At 33.5% G+C, this 25,380-nt stretch overlaps 1 protein-coding gene across 2 annotated transcripts in view; it reads right to left on the bottom strand.

The window, feature by feature from the left end:
• AGPS (alkylglycerone phosphate synthase) overlaps window positions 1–25,380 on the bottom strand; it is a 127,216-nt gene that overhangs the window by 51,338 nt on the left and 50,498 nt on the right. For both annotated transcript variants that reach the window (XM_070358865.1, XM_070358864.1), the window contains 4 exons: window positions 25,148–25,228; window positions 15,279–15,404; window positions 12,666–12,774; window positions 5,066–5,193 (listed from right to left, as the gene is read on the bottom strand). In XM_070358865.1, coding sequence (XP_070214966.1) covers window positions 5,066–5,193; window positions 12,666–12,774; window positions 15,279–15,404; window positions 25,148–25,228 — 444 coding nt within the window. The remainder of the gene's footprint in view (window positions 1–5,065; window positions 5,194–12,665; window positions 12,775–15,278; window positions 15,405–25,147; window positions 25,229–25,380) is intronic.

Genomic DNA, 25,380 nt, shown 5'->3' with positions numbered 1-25,380 from the left:
ATCCACTCCAGTATTCTTGCCTGGAGAATCCCATGGACAGAGGAGCCTGGCAGGCTACAGTCCACGGGTCACATAGTCAGATACGACTGAAGTGACTTTGCATGCACATAATCAATACGTTAATTTTTATAAGTTCAAACAAGGATATATAAAGAAGAGAATTCTCTTAAATACAAATTCCTAGGTATAAAAGCTTAAAATGTAGACAAAATTATTTCTTCCTCTGACTAATGTATCAGAACTGACACCACAGATGAAACCATGCAATATTTAAGGCTACTGGTAAACTGGTTAGTCCTGTTGGAAATGATATACAGGCTTCCAGCTAGGAGTCTACATTGTAAACAAGAACTCTTTTAACAAGAGAATTATCTCTTGGTTTTAAAGAATGAAACAAATGCATAATGCAAGATAGATATCTCCTTCCAGTTAGTTAAGGGAAAGGCCAAAAGTTAATGCCAAACAGTCTCCTGGTGGTAACTTTACATCTGCAGTTTAGCAACAGTGTAGTGATTACAGCATGTCTCCTAACTATCCTCAAGTTTGATACATTTTGCTGGATCACACAATAAAAACTCCAGTTAACCAAGCATTTTGCTAGGTTATTCTCTCTGCTTCAGAAGGACAAAAACATGACATCAAAAAAACGATTTAAAATAACAATCTCATTTTCTATATGTAACCATCTTCCAAGAATTATCACTGAATATAAATAAGCTTTAAATGTTTTACAGTGTTAAGTGCTGAACCTAACTCCTTTCAATTTATTTGAACCCCTACAGGATAAATCAAGTTGAAAACAGAACAATTCAGAATTTAACAGTCTGAAGTGTTAGAAAAGAATGATGTATATCTTATGAAATTACAGTATAAATTCACTAGAAAAAAATACTATCAGTTTAAAATTGTTTAAAATAAAAGTGATGGCAGGTAGAAAACGCCACCATCCTCAAAAGAAAAAAAAAAAAGCTATCTTTTAATCTGTAATTCTAAAAACCTAGTTCTGATACTGAGAAATAGTTTTCGGAGGAATTCGTACTAATCCATGCACACACACACAATGTTTCCTCATAATCAAACAAACTGGTCCTCTCTCAATATCATGAGGTATGCTTAAGTTTTTATTGGCAGGGGATGGGGGGAAGATCCCAAACTTTAAAAACTGCTTTTGAACTTGTTTCAACACTCAGTGTTCCCTTCACATCTTGTAAAAAGATACTTGTCATTTTAAAACAAAACAGAAAAATATCACATGACACTAATATTCTGATTAAAAAACACAACTTTCCCCCCTTGAGAGGCTACTGTAGGAAATCTATTCTCTGAGAAAATCATAAAAGCCACTTACCCATCTACTGAGTAAAGCTGGAGATTCTACTGGACTGCCACTTATGAGGCAGAATCACATTAATCTTACACTAAATCTTCCTTTCTAGCTCCTCACAAGGCACTGAAGTACTGCAAGAGGGCAATTCCTCCCATGGACAAAGATCAGATGAGCGACCTTAATAGAATCCTGCTGCTGCCAGTATAAAGTTGCTTAATTCATTTCCTTCAGTAAGAATAGTGATAAAAAATATACACAGAGCGCACTTGGCTATTTGTGAACAATCACGTCCACTCCTTTTCAAAAGATACTCAACCAACATACAGTTTCCCATTTCAAATGCAACTTGAGTCTGCAAACAGTGCAAAAATGGAAATGCTATGAAATGACAGTGAGGAATTACAAGCAGCCAACTCATTATTCAATCAAGACTTTGGCACAATCGTAAACCATGTACCATCTATTTTAATGGATCTTAGTTCTCTTGCTATCAACTGAACTTTCCAATCACAAATTGAATGACTAGTGCCAAAACCTGATCATTTTCTCACTTTTTCTGTGTGAAAATACTGTTACAAGGCAGGGCAGCATACAGTACTATTCTTGACACATGCAGTTTGCATACTCTATAAACTAATATAAAATGTGTGTAAACCATAATACACTTACTCATTTCCAGGAAAGGCAGATAGATATTAATGTCCCTCTATATGTGCAGTATAACAAGAGTAAAAATGCAGGTTCCCCAAATAGTGGAATATCTCCAAATCCCATTGACTACTCTCAGCCGTTGTTTCATTCATAAGAGCAATATTTGAGAATGAAATACCTATCTAGGCTTTTCAATCAGTTTCAAGTAAGGCAAGCTTTCCAGTTACACAGTATTTTTGTCTCTAAAAATTGCTATTACTAATTATACAGAACAAAATTATTAAAACTTTAGAGTGGAAAGAACATTTCAATCAACCATCACCTTTATTTATCCCGAGAGAGAGAGAGAGAGAGAGAGAGAGAGGGAGGGAGGGAGAGGGAGAGGGAGAGAGAGATACCTCCAATATAGTTTTCTATAGTGAATTTAGATTATGGTCATATTGTGAATACCCAAGCAATTTTTTTTTTTAAAGAGCAATTTTTATTGACTTACTCAATGATGAAGAAAAACCTCACCACCTGCCTTTTATTAGCCCAAGTGGCTTTTATCTGTTACTTTCTATCAGGAATATATTAAATTGTAACAAAAACTGCATCAAATTCCACCAACTATTTATGTTTAATTAACTTCCAATTTTAGTGAAATTAAAAGTTCAGGATTTTGACAAATTTGTACACCATTTCTCATTAATGAAACCTAAGACAGAATTACATTTAAGTATTTGTAATATGGAAAAGCAATAGAGCACTCAAGCATAAAATACGTCTACTTCTATTCCGAAGATAAGTCTACTAAATCTGTGTTCTGCAGAGTGGAGACATTGTGAGGGGTGGAGCTGGCCAACATAGAGTGTAACCTCATTAAAATCTTTTATTGAAAATACAAACAAATTTGACTAATTTCATAAATTCTATAATTATTTTTAAAAATCTAATTTGGCATCCATAGTTACTTTACCAAAAAAAAATGGAGGCAACAGGCAACAATGGCCAGTTAAAAACATATCACTGAAAATCTGAATGAGAGAGACAATATAGACTGTATCTTTAATAATAAAGCTCTTCTTGGAGGGGATATAGTCAAGCTTGAGTAAGATGAAAAGTGAATATAAATTAAAGTACTTAACGCAAAGAATAAACTACAGTACAAAGTAAAAACATTAGAATAAAAAAAAAAATCTCACTAAGGAAGATTTGAAATTAATCAGAAAATACAATCTATTTATGGAAAACATTTTATTTTATTTTGATTTTAAATGGTGAATTTATGGTTATTTTCTTAAAAATAAAGAATAACAAAAACCCCTTAGTTTCCCATTCTTCTAGGTATGAATTCACAAGCAAAAAAACCATAAGGCTCTTCAAGCACTTCTTTTGCTTCTTAATACCTGGGGTATCTTAAATTTAAAGATGGCCTTGGCCTTTAAGTGATGGAAGGTTTTAGCAACAAGTTATCAGAACACAGAACTTTACTGCTCCGTGCTCAAATATTTATTCTTAAACTTATTTCCACTCCTCTACTCGATAATTTCACTTATAATAAATATTATTGCCATCTCATTATTTTAGTAAACACAGCATAATACTTATATATTTTAGCTCTCTGACCATAACATAATATCCTTGAAGTCTGAATGAATTAGGAGCTCTTATGTAAGCATTTCAACAACATTCACCTCTGCGTTAACATCACCAAAGTAACCCACTACGAGTTCAAGAATGTTCACTCCAAGACTACACACGCTTCTTTTAAAACTCTCCCTTCACCTAAGGGTAAGACAACCAACATCAAGCAGCCTATGGCTAAATCTTGAGGAGAGAAGAAGAAATCCAACGACAAGCAACTGAAGCTACCAGGGATTATAAAAATTACCCTTGTCAACTGTTAGATTAGGTGATCACACAGTTGGACTTTTTAAAGTGGGAAATTCTAAGAACGACTGTCTCAGAAGACAAGATTGAATGAATGGAAAAAGAACACTGGCAATGGTAAATATGTGGGGAAATATAACATTTTTTTAACTTATTTTATTTCTTTAAAACATTAATAGTGGTTTGGTTCTCTTGGGATGATAGGAAGGAAAGGTCCAGTACCTTATGAAGTCCACAATGAATATGGAGCACTTGCCAGATACCACTCCTTTTCCTCATCAGATCCTCCCTCCATCCTATTCTGGATACCAGGAAGCTGACCTATATATATCTCTCTCTCACACACATAAGAGAGCTCCCTTGCACTCAAAATTCAAGTGGGTATAGCTGACGGGAAGTATTAAAGAATTCTATGAGTTCAGAGAAAGCAAGAAGAGGCTGGACCTTCTCCCTGCTAGGAAATGTTGAAATAAAATTTTTTCACAAATCATTATAGCTCAAACCATTGACCAAATATCTAAAGAAATGCAAGAATTTCCAAAATAATACATATAACTAAACACAGAAATAAGGTTACTTGGCATCATTTACTCAAAACAATATATTCCTTGACAATATATTCCTTTTTTCAAAAAAGGAGAAAGTGGGAATTCTTCTTAGCTTATATCTAAATATGTTATATTCCTATATACTATACTATGTTACTTAAGATACAGCTTAGGTAATATTATAAACAAGTAAGGCCTAGTAGCAGTACATTCTAAGAACTGATGAAGTTTGATTACATATATTTAATTTCTATTTTTGGGGGCTATTGATATTCAGCCATTTATTTTAATTTCAATAAATATCTTAATTTAAGAAAAATGCAACATTACTTCAATTAATCACAAAATATCTTACCCAAAAATAACCTGAGAAAACATTCAATAAAAGGCAGAATCATTTGAAGCCGTCAACCCAGGTACATACCTTACCTTGGCTTAAAATCAAATAGCATTCTTTAAATCAAGAAATAGGTGTATAATTACGGAAAGAAATAGCAACTGAACTGAAAGGAATGATTTTACAACATTACCTTTCCATACAGAACTGGGTAAAAACCACAAATATAACACAACTAAATATGAAGATTATATGTGACATAGCAAAATCAATTATGCAATAGAATTTTTAAAATATAATATATGGGTGGGGTTTTGTTTTTGTTTTTACCTGTTTTGCAATTTCTCTTAAACAGGCTACTCCTTGTTCAAAATTAGGGAAAGCTACTGAGCCATACTTTTGGTATTCAGGAATTGGTCTGATTTTTATTGTAGCTTCTGTTATCACACCAAGAGTTCCTGAAAAGAAGGGGGGAATATCCAATATATCACATGCCAATTTTCTAAATCATATTTAAAATTATTTTATCTATTTTTTCTAATAATTTATTCTATTACTCATATTTAAATCTATTTAATCTATTCTATATGGGGAATAATGGCTACTCAAGTCTTCCTAGAAAAACAACTAAGCAAATTTTATAATTTCTTAAAAGAGGTCTTTGGAATACATTTTTCTTAGTTATGTATAAATATTTTAAAACATTTTAAGGCAACCTTTCTCCAAGAAGGTCAATTTAAAATAGTTTTTAAAGTATAAAACCTGTTAAAATTTTTTTAAAAATCTTAAAAGCAACAGGTTTGCATACCTCATATGCATTCAAACAAAGGTATATTTTGATATTTGAGCCTATTTTTATTATGACAATTTACTGGGGCAAAAAGAACCTAATTTTCTATGAGAATTTAAGATGACATTTTCTATGTCATTTAAGATGACAGAAGAAATTAGACTATCACACTTTGCCTTTTTTCCCTAAGAATTCATAAAAAGAAAAGACAAAGACAGTATTCAGATGTCCTAAAAAGAAACAAACGAACAAAAACCCCAAATATTTCAGAGACAAAAAAGTTATCAGTTATCATAAATAGCTAGCACAAGAGGACCATTAATGAAACATATGTCCTTTTCTTTATCACACAGAGGAGTGGAGGACAAATCAGAGAGGAAAAAAACAAGTTAAATATAACTATATGATTTAAACATCTATGCTAAAATATTTGAATAACCATGGTTAAAAATAATGTATTCAAAAAGCCAAGCTTTTCAAATCAGTGCTTTCTAATGTACAAATGATATAAATTATTTCTAATAATATTAAGTAAATTCTCTGAGAATCATGAAACAAAGAACAAAAGGGAAATCTGAAATTGTAGAACTTAATTATAACACTAGAAATGTTAAAAATATCACAAGAAACAATGATTCCAATAAATTTATAATATACCTAAAATATCAATACATAATACAAGGTTAAAAACTACTATGAATCCACAAAAAGTAAACTATATTATACAACATTATGCTTGTCACACATACAAATGATTTCCTACTCAGACAGCAAACACAAACCTATTTTGATTTGTAAATCACAACAGCTCTGCAAGATTGGCCTGTTTAATACCTGAATTAAAAATAGATATGATCTCACTTGCATGTGGAATCTAATAAAAATAAACAATAAACATACAGCAAACTTATAGAAAAGACATCAGATTTATGGTCACCGAGGGCAGGGGAAGAAAGAATTGAAGTGGTCAAAAGGTATAAAGTTTCAGTTATAAGATAAATAAGTATCAGGAATGTAATGTACAACATAAGGACCACAGTTAACACTGCTGTATGATATACAGGAAAGTTGTTTGGAAAGTAGATCCAGAGTTATTACAAGGACAAGTTTTCTTTTTCCTTTTCTTTTTGTTGTATCTATATGAGATGATGGATGTTAACTAAACCTACTATGGTAATCATTTCACAATACATGTAAATCAAACCATCATGCTGTACACTTTAAACTTATGCAGTGATACATGTCAATTATTGTTCAGTAAAACCAGGGGGAACAGTGGGAAGAACCTCTCCTAAGCTCAGAAAAAAATCTCAAACACTAACCCTAGGAACTATCCCTTCTAAGGGATACATTTTAAATGGGTAAATTTTGTAAAATTTAAATGGGTGAAGTGTGTAAATTCTATCTCAATAAAACAAAGGAAACTTCAGAGTCATCTTTTTAAACAAGGAGTTATGTACATGTAATTACTTGCTCAAAAAGTTTACACACACACATACAAAACATTAGCAAACTTTAAAATTCTAATTTTACATCAAAATTCTAGGTATTAGGTAAGCAGTGACCATGCTCTAAATTTCTGTACAGCTGTATTGCCTCATATGTATAGTAGGTACTCTAAAGCAGTAAAACCCACTGTAACACTAAGTAAGATTAAAAAATAAAAATTAGTAAAATGAGACTTTGCACTGTTGCAAGATTAATGAAATGACCAAGGCATGTCTGTGCAACTATTTAGCTATGAGTTCTGCAGCAGGAGGTAGGGGTTGAAGGGGTCCCCACTTTAAAAGGAAACTCCATCCAAGTCCCCAATGCACTCTGACTCAGGGCAGTTCTTCCACACAGATGTATATTCAAATTAATCCAATTAAAACCTTCATCAAAAGGCTCATTTCTGTTAGGCTTACTGATTATTTTATTGAGCTTTATTATTTATTGATTCTTTTGCTCTGGGAATTTTATGTCAGTGGAATGATATAAAACTACTTAAGATTATCTATCACTTGATTATTTGCACATTATAGTAATATTTTATACCCATTTTATATAATTGTAAACAACTCCATAGCTAAGTGACATCATAGATGTCATTCACTTTTCTTTTTCAATAAAAGTATGCTGCTGTAAATTTAAGAATTTCCTGTTTTACAGTTTCAAACATAATGTTAAGAAAACTGAAAGCTTCAACTACTATCTAATAAAAATGCAAGTATTTGCTTGAAGTAAATAAAATCTTTCATAATTTGAAAATATACCTTCAGATGACTTCAGGACTGAAAAAAATGGTAGTCATTTGATTCTCAATCTACTCCTCCCCACCCTCAACATGAAAATCAATAAGGAAAACAAAGAAAACCACACAGGACAGATACTTTAGTAATAAAAGGAGACAAAATATACTATAATCTTCAAATTATTCCTAAGTATAGATAAAAAGTAAAAATTCCAACAGACCTTTTACAATCTTCCAGCTGCTACAAGTAGAAAGTGAGTAAGGGGTGAGGAGTGGTGGTTGAGGAGGGTTAGAAGACTCAAGAAAGACTCTTTAAGAAAGACTCGTTAAGACTCCTTGAGAAAGAATAAAAGCAGCAGAGGACTTAAAGGAGGCAGACACAAAATCAACCCCAGAAAGAAAAAGTGCAACAATAAACCCGAATACTATATAAATCTTGGTAATCTAATCTATAACCCTGGCTCTCCATAACCCTGGAGGGGTGTGAAGATGGAACCAGAAATGATACCCTTGGAGAAGCAGGGGAAGTATTTTCAAAGAAGCATCAACTGAAAGTAGTGTAGTACTCCTTGGAGACAAGGTAGTGAAGGGAAAGACTAAAATTAGGAGAAAAATTAAAGATCTGAAAGAAATAAAAAACAAGATATGTCATGGCTAAAAACACCACCATTCCTGAAGCAAACAGCACAAAAGAGAGTATAAGTGACAGAACAGAACACTCAAAGTAGGGGGCTTTCCAGGCAATAAACAGGAACAGAGAAAAAGCAAACCAAACCCAAACAAAACTACTACGAAAGGTCAGAAAATGCAAATAAAAGCTTTTCCACTGATGAGATTGCCGCCGACCCCCCCCCCCGCCCCACCAACAAAACAAACAACAATCCTGGAGAAAACCGTAACACAACTTTTCAAACTCAATTCAATATTGTCAAATAAGCATTTGAGGATATAAAAAAAACACTTGAATTAGAAATATAAACACTAAAAACATAAATGGACAAAAAACAAGAAGAAATGAAATAAAAGATGACCAAACTCAGGGAAGAAACAGAACAACAAAAATGAAGACTAGGTTACAAGGAGGAAAAACAATAGACTCAAATGAAAACTTAATAGAGGGCATTGAAGAAAAGCAAGAAAATAACCAAGTGAATGAAAATGATATTAAGAAAGAAGTTGAGGGGAGAAGTTTGCAAAATCATGGCTGAAATGGCAAACAAGCAAAGAAACTCAGACAAACATATAATTGGTATCCCTGCAAAAGAAAAATCAAAACACTGCAGGGAAGGGGGAAATGTGCTCCCAAATCCTACTACTCAACACTACAGTCCCCCAAAAACCTTTACAGAAATAAAAGAAGACCAGCATATACACACAGAAAGGGTCCCCTGGATACCAGAGCAAAAGTAACATAAACTTTAATGAAAAACAACACCACCACCACCACCACTCTCAGTGCCTCTAGGCAAAAAGGCAAGAGAATTGGCATCAGATTCCTCAAAACAGCACAGAAAACCAAAGCAACAGTGGTATAGTATTTAAACAAGGAAAGAATGTGTGACCCATGAAAGTCACTCAAGCTGTCATGCAAGTATCAAGGCCACAGAAAATAGTTAAGATTCCAGAACTCATGGGATATACAAATGTGCCATTCCTGAGGACATCTACTAAAAGATGAGCTTTATTTAACCAAAAGATGAAGTAAAGTGACACAGAAGAACCAAAAGTAAGTATTTCATCCATTTCATTTTAGAGCAAAGACTAAAACAAGGGTGGGCAATGAGTTAAAAAATAAAAATGTGCTTTTAAGCCATTTTTCAAATAAAAGAGCAAGTCATTATAAATTACTAGTAAATTCCATATATAGGAAAAGAATAAAAAACATTTCAAATGCTTTATTATATTTTTAATTATATTGATCAATTTATATAATGTATAAAATGGGAGGAAGCTGCTTATCCAAAAAATAATTATGAAAAATTCATAACACAAAACAAGACAAAAACATTAAACTTAACTTGGTTAGTCACATGTGGAACTTAGTAGGATAGGGGGAAATAGGTTTTTTATAACAGTAATGCTTTCAAGGTTGTCATCAGATGACTTCCCTCATGGCTCGGACTGTAAAGAATCTGCCTGCAGTGTAGGAGACCGGGTTTGATCCCTGGGTTGGGAAGATCTGGAGAAGGGAATGACAACCCAATCCAGAATTCCTGCTTGGAGAATTCCATGGACAGAGGAGCCTGGCGGGCCACAGTCCATGGGGTCGCAAAGAGTAGGATACAACTGAGCAACTAACACAAACATAATGTTTTCAAGGCTGTCATCAAATGATTTAACTACAGCAAAAGAAAATACTTTCTAAAGCTCAAGGAAAAGTGTATGATTCAAATTTAAGGCAGGAGGTTATGAGATAGTTCAAAATAGCAGAAAGCACAGTACTGTTAAAGAACATGATTTCACAGAAGTTTACCTTCTCAATCAAGCTGTCTCCTGGCCTATAGTAAGATGACTCTATATTCACATACATACAGAAATGGTGACCAGGGACCACAAATATACTTACAAAGATCACTGATGCAAAAATAATGAAGAGCCACAATAGTAATAAATTTAACATTTTCTGAGTACTTACTATCTGCTTATAAACTGTGTGGCATAATCTCATCTGACCCTCCCAAAAGGCTTATGAATACAGATACTTTTATTATCCCCATTTTACAGCTGAGGACATTGGGCACAGAGAATCACCTAATTTACACAGTCACAAAAATATAAGTGGTGAAACCAGGACTAAAATCCAAGTCTGAAAGATTTCACAGTTCATGCTCTTAAATCAGTATGGCATTCTGCATGGATCTTTATAATAAAATCTCATTTAAATACAGTAATGTACCCTAGTACATATGCTTTTTAAAAAGTAAGCAAAGATATACAGTTTATTATAAGTTTGCTCTCCTTAAATTCATATAATAATTTACTATTGAGGTACGAGGCAGCTCAGTGTTTTGGATAAAGTTCAAACTATTTTAAAAGGGATAAAAGACCAGATTATCTCTTGTAATCGCCCTGTAATCCTTACCACTCCACCCTAATCTACAGTCCACTCCACCCTAAAATTAAATCTTATGTTCCAGTTGTACTGAAAACCTGGCACCTTCACAAGGCAGACACAGCACTTTCTCACTTGTAAATCTGCTCACATGCAGTTCTCTCTGCAGGGCAACTCCCTCCCCACCTATTCCTGCAACTGTCTAGAATTATTTCCTCCTTATCACTCTTCAAGGACCATTTTAGGCACAACCCCTCAAAGGAAATCTGCCTAAGATCCCATCTATATGACCTTTGTCTGTATTTCTCTTCTGTTTATGTCTATCATAGAATTTATCTTATTCTATTAATAATGGTCAATTATTACTTGTGTCCTTGAGTGTTCCAGCACAGTACCTAGCAATCAGAATTTTTAAAATGCTAATTGATGGAAGAAAAAAATGTCTGATGTGGTTACTTGAAAAGATAATTTATAGGGTTGACTCCAACTATCTATATACCAACAGTAAAACTAATAATTATCAGTTTTAATACCTATTATTCAATTTGACATTTAATGGGAGAAAGTTGTATTTTTTTCAGTTAACTCTTAGATGATGCATTAATATGAGAAGTTCCAAAAATTATACTTTTTAGAGAACTCTATTATTTTAAAGGAATTTAACATTTTGTTTTTCTCGTCAAAACTGCAGTTCTGTTTTTCCACCTAACAGTACACTGACCTGTTTGCTAGAAAAAGAGTAAGAGTAAATTGGTGAAATACCTTGACAAAAGTTTGTCACTAATTATCATGAAAAATATCTAGGCTATTACCATTGGTCATCATAACTTAATAGGTGACTTTCAGTATATTACTAAGACACATAATTTGTAATTTTTTCCTTGATGCTACCATCAGAAGTTAGAATTATGCCCTAAAAATCCTTATTATAAGTGCTCTTTTATCCATGAATATAGCTATATGTTTTGAAAATCTTTTTGACAACTTGTACTACCTTCTGACATTACTAATGAGTTCCTCTGGTAATACAGAAACACTTTATTTCTCTAAATTTAAAGGATAACTATCCCCCTCTACCATCCTAAGAACTGAAAAATATGCCTAACTTCACCTTACCCATAAAATTCAGTGCCTACATAACAGTTTGCAAACCAGAAGGAAGGTTAGTTTTTGGTTTTTTCTGATAGATACAGAAATTAAATGTTTTGCATAAAATGAAAAACTATATTCTAACCTACCCAGTATTAAGTAACCAAGCAAAGGACATGACTTAAGCGAAAAAAATAAAAGACCAAGAAGTTTGAAGAGATGAGAATTTTAAATTCCACTTCTTAAAACACCAAGTAGCAAATAACAAAAGATAAAATTATAGAAAGACAAAAGACAATAAGATAATACTTTATTAATCCTTTCTTCTTGATAATTCAGAGATTAGAAAATACCACACCATAAAATATTATAGCAAACCATTTTAAACCCTAACAACTACTCCTGCTAAAACTGATTCAAAAGAAAAATATATTTCTAAAAGAAAATATATTTCTAAAATATATTTCTAAAAGAAAATATATTTCTAAAATATATTTCTAAAAAAAAAAAATAAAATAACACCAAAAGGACTAAGCTGGTTCTAAAACCATAAAAAGCAAAATGCAGGAGAAAGTTTAATAAGATGTTCTCATAATAAAAATTTATGAAGTACTAAATTAAAGTAATAAAACTTAAAAAAACACCTTTCTTTAAATATACAAAACATGTCTTTCTTTAAAAAATCTGATATCACAATATCACAAATTTTTACAAAGTTGAATCACTAACCTGTATTTTTTCATAATAAATTTGCAGTTATATTTACCTTCAGATCCCATGATGAAGTGATGGATATCAGGGCCTGTTGACATTCGAGGTCCTTGACAGCTTTTTTCTATTATACCTCTAGGTGTTACCATTTTTATATGAACCACCTGTTTAATACAATGCATGATGTAAATTCTAGATGTCTGTCAGTGAATGTTGTTTGTGTGGGTACACACACCCTATATATTTATATAAAACACTATTTTTAAAATATTGGTTTAAGTGACAAATGGTGATTCCCTTCAGAATTCTAGTATCTTTTAGTAATTATTAGACTAAAAATAAATTTTATGTAACTTTAAAAGAGGGAAAAAATATTCTAAGATTGTTATTGGTCTAGGAATATTCACAGTCTTAAAATTGAAAAACAATTTCTTTAAACCAAAGTTACTCTAGGGTTGTCCATGTGGTAAAGAACTAAAGAACAGGAAAAATATGCAATGATCATATTTTAATGGGTTCATTCTTTCACTCATTTAACATTTATGAAGCACCATTATGCACGTCAAGCATTATTTACATGCTTAGCATTCTAAGAAAAGATTTATTCTTGTCTTATTCCCACCTTCAACTTATCTACTTTATCCACTCAGTAGAAAAGAATGAAGTATTAATTCTGATCATACCAAAATTGGGATGAAGAGGGAGATGTGACTGAGTTAAAAAGGAGGAGAGATATGTGTGAGATATGTCTCACACATGTGAGAAAATCATTGTCGGGAGAGAGTCAATCAAAATATGTTCCTCAGATCTGACTCAGAAATGGTTAGGTAAAACCCAACACATTGTTAGGATGTGATAAATAAAAATAGAGTATGTATTGTTGAAGGAAATGAACAAAGGATGTAAATAAACTATTTACACAATAAAAAGAAAAATTGCCAATAGGACATTTTAAAAGTTTACATTTACTAACAAAGAAATATAAAATTATATGACAAAAACATAAATAAAAGGTCTAGTAAAACAAACATTCTCATAGTGCTAGTAAGATTGTCAAATGGCACAAGATTTCTAAAGAGCAACTTGGCTATAAGGGTCCAAAGACATAAAAACATGCTTGATTGAACAATTCAAACTCTGGGAACTTACCCAAAGAAAATGATCAAAGATGTATGCTAAAGAAATTACTACAAAGGATATTTTTCCCTTTATTTATTTCCATAATTTTTAAATAAAAAATAACTTAAATACTTTTTATAGGGAATTACTTTACTAAATCACAAATTATCAATGAAAGAGAATTATATGCAGTTTTTAAAACTAATGATACAAATCTATGCTCATATACATGGTAATGTATTGATAACATAGTTTAAAGAGCTGATTAAACACAGTATGATGCTTTTTTATAATTAAAACTAGATATAAACATGCAAATAAGTATATTAAGATGTGTACTTATAATTTGTGGCCCTTAAGTAACTGTAAAAAGGATTAAAACAAATTACATGCTTTAGCAGTACTAAAGGTAGCAGTCTATCAAATATGCTTAACTTTGATAAAGCTTTTAATAATTCAATAGCAAAAGGATCAAATTCTGTCCTCTGAAACTGAATTTGTTATCTTAACTACAAAATGAAAAATGTGATTTCTAAAATATCTTCAATTAAAAAAAGATAATGTAAATATTTTTAAAGTGTTCATTATATAGACAAAGTCTTAAATTGTTGGGTGTTAACTACAAAGAACCAATATATTTTATCAATATAATATTATAATATATTATAATATAATATAATTTGATATTTCTATCAACAAAGACATGATAAAAATACTGTAATGCTAGAGTTGAAAAACAAAGCTAAACAGCTCTAAGAATAATGTTAGGAACACCACATTAATAGTCTCAAAAATTATCTTTCAAATTGTTATCAAAATATTGATGACAAAGGGAACTAACATGAATGAAGTACCTATTACATACCAGGGATTCCACTAAGAGTTCTCATTTTATGTCCTTTATTCCTCATAGCAATTCTACACAACAAATAACAACGTTCTATTTTATACCACAGGAAATTGAAGTTTAGAAAGGTGAAACAATTTGCACAAGGTCACACAATTAATCACTGTAAAAACTACAAATGGAACAAATGATACTGAATGCCTAGCCAGGATGCCTATCACACACTCTCAAGAGTATAACACCAGGTCAGTGAAAAAAAAAGTGATGTGTACAAAAAACATTACACTAACTAGAACATTTTCCAATGGGTTCTTTAATTCTACACAGAAACTTTTTTTCAGTAAAATAAATATCTCATAAGGCCAAAGAATAGTAATGACAGACCACCTAACTAAATAGACTAAAATCTTGGTAGGGTTGAAGACTCAGGCTCTAAGTCTTGAAAAATAAAATTTATATGTATTTATAAGTCAGATAAAACATCTACAAAGCTTAGATATCATTCACTCAAAAAGAAGCATTCTTAAATGACCACAGTTGTGTCTTTTAACTGTTTGGATTATAATGCATAGTCAATGTTATTATAATCAAAAGGGGTATACTTTTGAGAGGACTCTTCAACTCAATTTTTAACAGCTTAACAACTTTATAATAATCTCTATTGACCAATCAATTATTATATAGTAATGAGAAAAAATTTACCAAGTCCTCAATATTGCCATAGATATTCTTCTTCATGCCTGACGCTCGAGTAGATACCCATCCTCCCACAGTGCTGAATTCCAGGGAATCTGGTTCATGACCTGTACAATAACCACTTTCTTTAAGCTGAAAAACAAAAATGTAATATTTTACCAGTGAAAATGGCCCCATTTTGCACAGCACTCAACACATTAATTCTTTTCACATTAGAATTTCCATATGTCTTTGCTATCTAGACTCATTAAAACCTAAATAGATAAAGAAACATTTTATCATACTTGTCCAAAAATATTTTTAGCTTTTGCCTAGTGGAAAACTTCGCAAAACTGAAAACTATGAACCAAGAGGCAGTTGTATTTTCCACAGGCTCACCAGGCAATCATACTCCTTACAATCTTTCATTTAAAAGACAACTACCCTTCTTATTTTTTATTCCAACAAAGAGACAATTTAAATTCTTATAGACCTCAGATTATACCTAAATAAGTGCCGACTTCACCTGAACACTTTCAATAAATAAAGCACTTAATCTCTTATTTTCCCTATCCTAATATAATCTGCAGCAGGCCTGCAGAAAATCTGAGCAAATTGCCTGTACTTAAATCTCTCAAGGAGTCATGTGTTTTAATGTACAGCCATCTGGCTAGGTTTCCTGCATGTAATACCATCATTTATTTGTGATGCAGATCATGCATTCCTGTACATTAAATAGTCACTTGTTTCTCATTTTTCTATATTAGCTTGGCTTTGCCATCTGCACAGCACCTGAGGTTGAATGGATGCCCTTTACTGCAACAACACCAAAGCCATTCCACTAAAATCATTTTAAAGGCTCAGCCATCTCATGTCGAACGCTACAGACACCACCATCTGCATACCCACTGTCTACTGCACTCAAGCCCATCAATCTGTGTTGACCATTTTGATAGTCATCCAATTAAGCAACTGTTTCTATTTTTCAAGTAAGCCATGCAGAGATGTAGAATATGTCAGTTGTGTTTATAACTGTGTATTTAAGTATCGTATGCAAGTTATAATCCAAATTTTGAAAGTCGAGTAGGCTAAATATAATTTGTTAGCTTCTGCAGATAAGCAATGCAAATTATTTATCATGTCTAATTCTGTTGCTAGAAAACAAGATTTAAAAAGACATTATTAAATAATAGAATTTTTCACTAAACATTTAATATGTTAACTTAATTTTAAGAGGTAAATAACCACTCGTAAATAAGTAGCTTAAATACAAAACTGAACGTTAAAATCAAGATTATCAGACCAATATACTTCCCTAACTCCCCAACAATCTTTATTCATACCCCAACAATCTATATTCATACTGTGCTGTGCTCAGTCATGTCTTGACCCTATGTGACCCCACAGACTGTAGCCTGTCAGTCTCCTCTTACCTGGAACTTTTTACACAAGAACACTGGAGTGGGATACCATTTCCTACTCCATATTATTTACTCTCAAAAGACTACTGTCTTTCAATTTTTCTGAAGGTAACAAATACACACACACACACACACACACACACACACACAGAACTCTTGAAACTAAACAAGAAAAAATCCAATTAAACAATAGACCGAAGATCTGAACAGACATTTCACTGAAAATAGTAAATAATCATATGAAAAGATGTTCCACATCATATGTCATCAGAGAAATACCAATTAAAACAACAAGATACCACTACAACTTCAAATGAATGGCCCCAAATCAGAATGCTGACAATACCAGATGATGGAGAGGATATGTGACAGCAGAAACTCTCAGTACTGGTGGGACTGCAAATGGTACAGCTACTTTAGAAGACTGACAATTTCTTACAAAACTAAATATACTCTAGCAATCATACTTCATCTATTTAGTCAAAGGAGTTGAAAACTTATGTCCTCATAAAAACCTGCACACAAATGTTTAAAGCAGCTTTATTCCTAAGTGCCAAAACTTGGAAGCAATCAAGATATCTTTCAGTAGGTGAATGGATAAACTATGGAACATTCAAATAACTGAATATTATTTAGTGCTGAGAAGAAAAAAGCTATCAAGCCATGAAAAGACATGGAGGAAACATATATTACTAAGTGAAAGAAGCCAATCTGAAAAGGCCACATATTCTATGATTCCAACTGTACGACATTCTGGAAAAGGCAAAACTAAGGAAACAAGAAAATCAGTGGATGACTTCCCTGGTGGTTCAGGGACTAAGACTCTGGGCTCCCAACGCAGGGGGCGTTGGGTTTGATTCTTGGTCAGGGAACTAATCCCAGGTGCTGCATCCAAGAGTTCACATGCCGCAACTAAAGAAGCCACAAGGCTGTAACAAATGAGTACTGAACATCCCACATGCTACAGCTAAGCCCCAGCACAGCCAAAGAATTAAGCAAATAAATATTAAAAAAAAAAAAAAGATCAATGGTTGCCAGAGGTGAGGGTTGGGGATGGAAAATAAATAGGGAGAGTACAGAGAATGTAGGGCAGTGAAAATACTGAGTGATATTATAATGATGGGTACTCAACAATTATTTAAACATCTGTCCAAACCCACAAATGGACAGCACCATGAGCGAACCCTAAAATAAACTAAGGACTTTCTGTAATTATGATGTGCCAATGTAGGATGTCACTGTATCATTTATATGGGGAATCTAAAAAAGCTGAACTCAAAGAAACAGAGCATAGACTGGTAGTTATCATGGGATGTCAGGGTGGGGGAAATGTGACAATAGTGGTCAAAAGGTACAAACTTCCAATTACAACATGAATAAATTCTGAGATTTCAAAAAAAAGAAATCTACCATTCTTGTGAGTGATGTTGATATTGGGGGAGGCTAGGCATGCACAGGGACACAGGCATATAGGAAATCTCTGTACCTCCCTCTCAATTTTGTTTTAAACCTAAAATTGCTCTAAAAATATAGGGTGTTTAAAAAAAATGAAACAAAGATATTTTCAGACAAATGTAGAAAAATTCATCAACAGCAGACCCACACTAAAGATATAAATATTTACAACAAGTTCTTCAAGCAGAAAGAAAGAATCACCAGATTGAATTAAAGGCATCACAGAGGGTAACTAGGGACTTCCCTGGTGGCTCAGTGGTAAAGAACCCGCCTGCCAATGAAGCAGATATGGATTCGATCCCTGGATTGAGAAGATCCCCTGGAAAAGGAAATGGCAACTAACTCCAATGAGTTGCCTGGGAAAACCCATGGAAAGAGGAGCCTGACAGGCTACAGTCCATGGGGTTGCAAGAGTTGGATGTGACTAAGCGACAAAAAACAAAACAACGAAGGGTAACTAGATGGGTAAATATAAAAGATGCTTTCTTATTGTTTAAATAGGTGATGACTTAATATTTCAGTAAAAATTATTAAAGTAGAACATGTGACAATAGCATAGAGATAAGAAACATAATATTCTATGTGTTTTATGCTAAACTCTAAGTATTATATTACCACCTTAAAGTGGACTGTTTTAAGTTAAAGATATATACTATAAAACCTGAAACAATCCTTAAAATAACAAAAAAGATAAAATGGTATCATTATACAAAATTCAATCCGAAAAAAGGCAGTAAAAAGTGGAAAAGGAGAAAAAACACGTAGGTAAGATAAAAAACAAATGGCAAGATGACAGACTTACACTGAAGCATATCAATAAACCACAATGACAGTAAATGGTCTAACCACTGCAATTAAAAGATAGAGACTGTCAGGTTAGATAAAAAGGAAAAACCAACTGTTAGCTACTTACAAGAAAAGCACTTTAAATATAAAGATATAAATTAGTAAAAAGTTTAAAAATGGAAAAAGGAAAAATATATACCATGCCAACAACAGTGAAAACTGGAATGGCTGTTTATCAGATAAAGTAGACTTCAGAGCAAAAAATACCATCAGAAAGAAGGAAAGTAATTTCAAGTAATTTCATAACAACAAAACTGTTCACTAGTCAAAAAGCTATAAGGATCCCAAGCATTTATTCTCCCAATAACAAAGCTTTAAAATATATGAAGTGAAACTGATAGAACTGCAAGAAAAAATAGATCTGCAATAATAACTGGAAGTTATCATTTCCTTGTCAATACCTGATACAACAAGTAGTCAAAAGAAAAAATTTTTAATACAGAAGACCTAAACAACACTATAAATCAATTTGACTTTAAAGACTACTCCAACCAACAGCAGCAAAAGACAAATTATTTTCAAGTGTTCATGGAATATTTACAAGGTAGACCATGTTGTAGGCCATAAAACAAGTATCAATTAATTTGATATGCTTTAAGTCATATAAAGAATGTTTTCTGAACACAAGAGAATTAACAGAGAAATCAGTAACAGAAAGATGTTTGAAAAAAAATCCCCCGATAACTGGAAACTAAACAACAACATGGGAGTACCTATGGGTCAAAGAAAAAATCAAAAGGGCAGTAGAAAATATTTTGAAATGAATGAAAATGAGAAAACATATCAAAATCTGTGGAATACCACTAAAGCAGTAGTTGGGAGAAATTTATATTACTGAAAACCTATATTAAGAAGAAAGGCCTCAGACTTCTCTGGCGGCACCGTGGGTAAGAAGCTGTCTGCCAATGCAGGGACACAGGTTCCATCTCTAGTCTGGGAAGAGTCTATGTGCCATGAGGCAATTAAGCCCAACCGCCACAACTACTAAGCCCATGCTTCAGAACCGAGTCACGACTACAAAACCCACGTGCTGCAACTACTTAAGTTCGCTATGCTCTAGGGCCGGTGAGCTGCAGCTACTGGGCCTGTGTGCTGAAACGACTGAAGCCCACACACCTGGAGCCTTTGCTCCGCAACAGGAAAAGTCACCACAGTGAGAAGCTGGCACACCCCAACAAACAGTAGCCCTGCTTGCCATTAACTAGAGAAAGCTCATGCAAAGCAACAAAGACCCAGCACAGTCAAAAATAAATAAATAAATTTTTAAAATTATATTAAAAAAAAAAAGAAAGGCCTCAAATCACCTCATCTTCCACCTCAAGACATAAAAAAAGCATCTGACAAAATCCAAAATCCACTACTAATATAAAACACTCTATTTTTTGTTCTAGGTTCTTTGTATTTTCATATGGAATTTATAATCACCTTATCAATTTCTTAAAAAAAAAAAAAAGTCTCTTGGGATTTTGATGGGGATTGCATCAATTCTATACATCAATTTGGGGAGAACCAATAATAATACTGAATCTTCTGACCCATGAATATGGTATAGCTTTAGGTTTATTTTAGGTCTGTTTATTTCTCTCAGCTGGGTCTTGTGGTTTTTAGTGTTCAAGTATTTCATATCTTTTAAAAAATGTTTAATATATTTATTTGACTGCTCTGGGTCTTAGCTGCATCATGCCTGGTCTTCAATCTTCACTGCAGCATGTGGAATCTACTTGTGTGACCAGGGATCGAATCCCAGCTCCCTGTGTTGGGAGCATGGAGTTTTAACCATTGGACCACCAGAGAAGTCCCAGTATTTCATATTTTTAATAGATTTTCCCTTAAGTATTATATATGTATTTTATAATATAAGTGGTATTTTAAAAGTTTTCAATTTCTGATTTTTTATTAGTATACAGAAATAAAACTGATTTGTGTGTATAGCTTTTATATCTAGCAATCTTACTAAATTTACTAACTAGTTCTAAAAGTTTTAGCTCCCATTAGATTTACTACATAGATGATCATGTCCTTTGTGAATAAAGACAATTTTACTTCTTCCTTTCCAATCTGTATGCCTTTATTTACTTTAAAAAATTTAAACAGTTTTATTGAGGTTTTTACACCCCACCCCTGTAAAAAAACAGGATATGTGCTTTGATTTTAATAAAATTATAGGATATTTAAACAAACCTACAGTAACAAAAAGCATATCAGAGACTGACAGGGATATAGTAAAGATGAGATGGAGAGAAATACAAAGAGGTCAAAAGGAAACTTTTGGGGTTGGCTGGTGAATGTGTTCTACATCTTGATTGCAGGAATGGTTTCATGCTTGTAGTCATATACCAAACCTTATCAAGTTGCACATTTTAAATGACTGCAATTTACTGTGTGACAATTATATCTCAATGAAACTATTGTAAAACAAAATAAAAGAAAATGACTCAAGATTTTAGCTCAAGCTGCCCAAAGAATTGAACTATCACCAACTGGGATTGAGAAGGCTACAGAATAAACAAATTGTGGAGGGAAAACTGAAATTCAATTTTTAAAATATTGAGTTTAAAATGTCTATTACATATACAAGTGGAGATATCAACTAAGCAAGTGGATACGCAAGTCTAGAATTCAAGAAAGAAGTCTGATATGATACAAATATTGGAGTCTGGCATACAGAAGGAATATTGAAAATCAGCTATCCTTGAATGAACTGAATGAAGCAAACAGTACTCAGTAAAAATTAGTGAAATAAATAAAAGTTCTAAGCACTTTATTAATTTATTTCATCTCAACAAAAACTTTATGAAACAGGAATCATTATTTCCATTTTATAGATAAAGAAACTGAGGCATAGAGAAATGCATCAGAGGTGGGGAAAATCCTAAGTCATATATCCCCAGACTACTAACTAGTAAAATTAAGTAGCCAAAGAATTAATAAATGTAGAAACAAATTCCCAAAACCCATAACGACATTTAGTGACCTCCCTTAAATTTCACACATATTAAAATCAATGTAATTTACAAGTTAAAAAGATGAAAATCTATGCTACCCAACTACTATATTTGTGTCATTTAAAAACTTTTAGAATGAAAAAGCAGCAAATTTTAAGTCAGTTACCTCAGCTGAAGAAGAAACTGAAGGATACAGAAGCATAAGTGAGGAAGAACCTGAACTAGGATCAATACAGCTGTAGAAACTATTTTAAAGTCTACCAGAGGCAAAAAGAAATGTTCTATGTTGGCATTTAAGGAAATGAACTAGTAAGTAAAATATTAAAAGTTCCTAGTCTAGTAAAATGTCATTTACATTTCAAGGAAATATGTCCCTTGAATTTTAATTCTAACCTTTACAAAAAATCTTGGAAAGGTTAAAATACTACATCAAATGCTGAAATAAAGGATATAAAATTATAGACATGAAAGGCCAGACTTTGTTATAAAAAAAAAAACAAAACTGCTGTGTTGATAATGCCTCTCAGAGCAACAGAAAACGAAACAGGTCTTTTTACAGGTTTTTTCATTAAATGCTATTATTCAACCCATGAAGTTAATTATAAAGTATAATAATTAACAAATCTAATTACCTTGAATTTATAAAACCTTGACTTACTGAAGATCTTTAATGCCTCAATGAATACATTCAATTTTATCTAGTTCTCTGTACCTTAGTGCATTAAATTAAAAAAAAGAAAAAGAAAAGTTTAATAATTTTTTTCAAAGCCTTTCATCCATAATTGATCACTGGACAACCCACTCCAGTATTCTTACTGGGATAATCCCATGGTCAGAGGAGCCTGGCAGGCTACAGTCGATAGTGTCGCAAAGAGTCAAACATGACTGAGCACATGCACACACACACACACACACACCAACTGCCTTCAACTCTTTACTATGAAATAAGGAAAAAGATAATAAAGAGAAGTTCAACAAGCATGTCACATCTCCATGTTCTGTTAAAAGACAGGAAGGAGGGGGTCTCTGTATTCCAAACTGAACAAAACATTCAGTTCATCATTAGCAAATTGGACTTTTTAATTTTGTTTGCAAAAGCTGAGTTACAATTATCTTGACCAGATTTTAAAGGGCTGAAGGAACCAATACATTTTAATAATGACCTGCTTAGACTCCATGAAGAAAACCTCAAGTTTCCTAAAATTCATTAGGATCCCAAAAGTATTTAAGGGCTCTAAGAGTTTCACTCATTCATGACATAACTAAGCGGTTTTCAGTAAAATTATTCACTGAAAATTTCAATGACTAGCAAAACCAACCAATTGATCAAATTTATTAATTTCTGAAAATTCTATGTCCAACGTACTCTATTTTGCTCCATTTTTACTACTTTATTTCAAGTCACTATCAGCCCTTGACCAAATTATTGCAGCAGCCACTTTATCTGCCTTTATGTGTCCATCCATCCTCCACACAGTAGCATACAAGAACTATCTAAGTACAAAGGTAAAGTTCAAACTTTATGATCTAACCTCTTTGTATTGACCTGCTTCATCCTCTACCACTACTAAATGTACGATAGAAAGTGAAAGTCACTCAGTCGTGTCCAACTCTTTGCGACCCCATGGACTGTATAGTCCATGGAATTCTCCAGGCCAGAATACTAGAGTGGGTAGCCTTTCCCTTCTCCAGGGGATCTTCCCAACCCAGGGATCAAACCCAGGAATCCTGCATTGTAGGCAGATTCTTTACCAGCAGAACCACAAGGGAAGCCCAACTATATGTATACTCATCCAGAATACAAACACCAAGAATATGTATTCTCCAATATACACAGCCTACATCTCAGCCGTACTCAGCTACCTGCAGATCCCCTCAAGCAACAGCTGCCTATAAACCTTCCACACATGCTGCTTCCTCTGACTGGATTGTTCTCTCCACCCCCATATTTCCTTTTCACTCTGATTTATCCTGAAGTTTCATTTTAAATGCCAAGCTCTCTATGATACCGTCTTCAACTCCCTTTTGAACATCATTTGATGAGCCTTAACAGTTAAAACTGGACATGGAACAACAGACTGGTTCCAAATAGGAAAAACAGTATGTCAAGGCTGTATATTGCCACCCTGCTTATTTAACTTCTATGCAGAGTACATCATGAGAAACGCTGGGCTGGAAGAAACACAAGCTGGAATCAAGATTGCCAGGAGAAATATCAATAACCTCAGATATGCAGATGACACCACCCTTATGGCAGAAAGTGAAGAGGAACTAAAAAGCCTCTTGATGAAAGTGAACGTGGAGAGTGAAAAAGTTGGCTTAAAGCTCAACATTCAGAAAACGAAGATCATGGCATCTGGTCCCATCACTTCACGGCAAATAGATGGGGAAACAGTGGAAACAGTGGCAGACTTTATTTTTTGGGGCTCCAAAATCACAGCGGATGGTGACTGCAGCCATGAAATTAAAAGACGCTTACTCCTTGGAAGGAAAGTTATGACCAACCTAGATAGCATATTGAAAACCAGAGACATTACTTTGCCAACAAAGGTCCATCTAGTCAAGGCTATGGTTTTTCCAGTGGTCATGTATGGATGTGAGAGCTGGACTGTGAAGAAAGCTGAGCGCTGAAGAACTGATGCTTTTGAACTGTGGTGTTGGAGAAGACTCTTGACAGTCCCTTGGACTGCAAGGAGATCCAACCAGTCCATCCTAAAGAAGATCAGACCTGGGTGTTGTTTGGAAGGAATGATGCTAAAGCTGAAACTCTAGTACTTTGGTTACCTCATGCAAAGAGTTGACTCATCGGAAAAGACTCTGATGCTGGGAGGGATTGGGGACAGGAGGAGAAGGGGATGACAGAAGATGAGATGGCTGGATGGCATCACCGACTCAATGGACATGAGTCTGGGTGAACTCTGGGAGTTGGTGATGGACGGGGAGGCCTGCCTGGCATGCTGCAATTCATGGGGTAGCAAAGAGTCGGACATGACTGAGCGACTGATCTGAACTGAACTATTGAGTTATAGTGTCTTTTTACCTAATTTTCTGTCATAATATAAGCTTTCCAAGGGTAAGAGATGGGTGTCTTATTCACTATGGAGTTCACAGCATCCAGTTTGATACCTGACTCACAGCAGAAACTGAAAAATCTCAGTGAATATACTGTGAAAGGTACTTTTTTAACAGAGGGGACACACAGCAGTTTTGAAAATCTTAAATAACATACCTGTCTTTCCAATTCTTGTCCTGTTATGCCAGCCTCTACATGAGCTGTCAGATTGTTTTCATCAACCCAGAGGATACGATTCTGTTGCAAAAGAAGAAAGAAGTCTCATCTCCATGAACAGACACTTTCTCAGGAAATACAACTTCCTAACTCTAAGCAGCAAGTGACAAGATAGAAATTAAGTAGTAGTACCCATACTAGAAAGCTCCACTTGTCCCTGACTACACAACATC

Source organism: Bos mutus, chromosome 2 (assembly GCF_027580195.1).
Source record: "Bos mutus isolate GX-2022 chromosome 2, NWIPB_WYAK_1.1, whole genome shotgun sequence".
Classification (NCBI taxonomy): Eukaryota; Metazoa; Chordata; class Mammalia; order Artiodactyla; family Bovidae; genus Bos; species Bos mutus.
Note: the sequence above shows the minus strand (reverse complement) of the source record. Positions and strands in the feature narration are given on the sequence as shown.